This window comes from Esox lucius, chromosome 21 (assembly GCF_011004845.1).
Source record: "Esox lucius isolate fEsoLuc1 chromosome 21, fEsoLuc1.pri, whole genome shotgun sequence".
Taxonomy (NCBI): domain Eukaryota; kingdom Metazoa; phylum Chordata; class Actinopteri; order Esociformes; family Esocidae; genus Esox; species Esox lucius.
Genome location: NC_047589.1, coordinates 16,904,427 through 16,907,754, shown reverse-complemented (window position 1 = coordinate 16,907,754; position 3,328 = coordinate 16,904,427). Strand labels below are relative to the sequence as shown.

Below are 3,328 nucleotides of genomic sequence, written 5' to 3'. Positions count from 1 at the left end.
TAAAAAGGTTTTAATAATTTGCTTACATTTTTGTAATGAAGTATTAAACATTTCTAGTGAAAAAAAGCTTTAAGCTTTCACTAATATTTCTAAGATCTCAATTTAGGAAATCAAGCATGGGCCAGGAATCTCCATGTCACTGCTAGTTGAATATGAATAGGCCTTGTTTTTAGTCAAAAACAATAGTCATTGGTACCAAATCGATTATGCACTATATACAAAAATGTGCACTGATTTGTTTCAAGAAATAAAAAGATTCAGTTTAGTTCAAATATCGCAAATTGAAGAAAATATTGATTAACTCCTGTGAACTATAGTAAATTCAAGGCATACTTAGGTTATAACCTGAATAACGAGATTCATCCCACTGTAATTTTCTGATTCATTTAAAACATGTTATGTTCGCCCAGTTAAACATGTATTCAGTAACATTTGTATTTAATATTTAAATATGATAACTGTACATGTTTCGATTTATCTTACACACATAATTAACACACAGTTTGACACTTTAAAAAACACACACTGAACATGTATTTATATATTTATATCCGAACTCCAGTCGCCTAAATAAATACATACAAATTAAATTACTTACAAATATTTACAATCCTGGCTTTGAACAACTTAAGCCACACGCGAGGCAATGGAAACGTTGGCTATGTTATGAATTGTATGAAGCTTCTAATTGCCTATTTGTTCCAGTTGAGGGCTGCCCTACTGACCTGCGCGTTTAGTGGGGAATAATAGAGTTCTTAGACTGCACAGTTCTTTATTGCATAGTTCCTTCGGCCTTTATTGCTGTCTTATTTTCGACGTTGCATCGCTAGGCCGAACTCCACCATGTTGCTATGCCCTTCGGATAAAAACATTTAAATGGAGCAGCATCGAGATAGAATAGGTATACCATAGTACTATAATGTACTATAAAGGGCACCCAAATACTATCTTAGTAATGCATGTCTTACAAATAACAGCAGCGAATTGGAATGTCTTCGTATGACTCAGTAGCCCCAGCTATGAGAGCTCTAGGCTCTATAAACAGAACGATATTTGTCAATCTACAAGACCTCTGTTTCCGTTGCCTTCATGGTGTGTTTTCCCTAAAAGAGTTCCCCGACAAAACATGTTTACTCTCCAGACATTTAACATTAAATAAAAATGATTTAATGATTATACATCAGATGGCCGACACCACAACCAAACGCCCAAAATCGACAAAGTAGTGAATAATACATGAGTGGGTTAGGTCTTTCATTTTCCGTAGCCTAATTAGGCTACTCCGCTGATGAGTGAAAAGTCACATTGGACTTTTCACTCATCAATTATGAAAGGGCGGGTTTAAGTCCTCCTGCATTGGGTAGAATTGGCTGCGGAGATGGATGTCATACGGGACATGGATGTCCCGGATGTCAGAGGCCACCCGTGACGTCGAGTTCTGGCCAAGGGAGCTGCGACCCGCAACAGCCGCGCAGTAGCGCATTCCGTAATGGCAGCTCTTTCCATAGTCCGCGGGCTCCTCATGCTTTAGGGAGAATATACCGTTAAAGTTGATTGGAGGGCTGAGAGCACCGCTGTCGAACTGAGGGCTTGAACATTCTGGGGACGTGCTTTCATATAAGGACTCGTAGGCACTGCAGTAGGAGCTGAATGGTCGCAAAGGTTTGGAGCCGTCCATGGTGCTGCTGCCGTGGCCTAAGGACCCTACAGTCTCCGTGGAGCTATGGTAAGGGGCAGGATACATGGCGTCGAATGGGGACCTGCCAGTAAAAGGCGACTCTCGGTTGTGGTCTGTTATGAAATTTCTAGCATTGAGCTGGAGACAGCCCGCAACCAAGTTGGTGGTTGGCTGAGACAGTCCCTTGCAGAGCGCTTGGACGAAGGCCAGTAGGTCGGGTCTCTTGCCGGTGCTGAGGATCTCTGACAGCGCCCAGATGTAGTTCTTGGCCAGCCGTAGAGTCTCAATCTTGGATAGCTTCTGCGTTTTGGAGTAGCATGGCACGACTTTGCGCAGGCTGTCCAGTGCGTTGTTAAGTCCATGCATCCTGCTCCGCTCGCGTGCGTTGGCCTCCTGGCGCCGAATCTTAACTCTGTCAACGCGCCCCTTGGTCATCTTCTTTTTACGCGGGCCTCTCCTCCTCCCTGGCAAACCTTCCACGTCCTCGTCTTCTTGGCCTAGCTCATCTCTCTCGTCCTCGTCTCTCTCCGAGTCAATATCGCCTTCTGTAGTTTTTATGTGGGTTTGGGCGAAGGAGATGGTATCGGCTGCTTTTAAGAAAGGCTCTTGTTTACTGACCTTGATCTCACGCACGCAATCTAGGGGAAAATTGGCCTCAAACTGGGTCCCAGGCCCTGGCCTCATCGATGGCTCATCAAAAGGTAAGGTCAACATTTTCCTTTAGCGGGAAAGAAAGACGATAAGGAAAATTAGTCCTAGAATTGGTAATATTCAGAATGGAACATGTCGCAATATCTTCAACAAAATGTTTTCACTCCGCTTTGACTGAACACATTGTCATCCAACTAAAACATTACATTTTTCGCCCGTGTCAGTACAGATCTACACTATACCATAAATCATATCTATCTAAATGACTACAACACCAATCTTCACAAGATTCGTCTTTCAAATAATATTATCATACAACCTAGTTAAACCTTTTTAAACTCCTATAAATTATATATTTTTTTAGATATTTAAGATATTTAAGATATTGATTAAAGTATTATTTCACATGACACCCATGCATTTATCTTTCACACGAATTTATTTTCCTCTCACCTGGTTCACGTGTCAATCAGTACACATCTTCCTAAAAGCTTTTTAGGTTGCCTTCAGCGCAAGAACCTTTTTGAATGCGCGATGGTGAGATTACTACCGCCGCTTGTCCTCTCCTCCTTCCCACTGTCTTTTCTGCAGCCCTTTCTCTCTCTCTTTGAGAAATGACACTGATGCCAACCACCAGAGCTGGTACCCATGCCATCTGTTACTGACGTCACTTGGCAGTGTTGCCCACGTGGTGTGGTCTCGAGGGACTGTTGAATTTTTCCCTGATCGTCTGGCTTCTGGGAACCATCATAAAGCTTCCCTTTAGCTTTATTATAAACTGGAGGAAACAAATAGGGACCTTAGCCAAGAACCAATCCTTGTTGCAAAGCATAGTAATGTGGATTGTATGGCATAAAAGGCAATTTGGTGGAAATTAACTGTAATTTTAAAGAATTGTTTTTGTAGGCTTTTCAATTTAGATGGTGTGCTATATGTTGACTGCAAATGTATGCACTACATACAAGCCAGAAGCACCCATTTCAGAACTTGCTTTGGCTA

The 3,328-nt window shown here is 42.0% G+C and overlaps 1 protein-coding gene across 1 annotated transcript; it reads right to left on the bottom strand.

Moving 5' to 3' along the window:
• Positions 1-560: 560 nt before the first annotated feature.
• neurod6a (neuronal differentiation 6a) lies at positions 561-2,917 on the bottom strand. The gene is made up of 2 exons (XM_010899018.2): positions 2,783-2,917; positions 561-2,396 (listed from the first exon to the last, which is right to left on the bottom strand). The coding sequence occupies exon 2, from the start codon at positions 2,390-2,392 to the stop codon at positions 1,322-1,324; it is 1,071 nt and encodes a 356-aa protein (XP_010897320.1). The 5' UTR covers positions 2,393-2,396; positions 2,783-2,917; the 3' UTR covers positions 561-1,321.
• Between the last annotated feature and the right edge of the window lie 411 nt (positions 2,918-3,328).

Coding starts and splice junctions, on each gene's coding strand:
- neurod6a (XM_010899018.2), bottom strand. CDS start 2,392: ATGTTGACCTTACCTTTTGATGAGCCATCGATGAGGCCAGGGCCTGGG.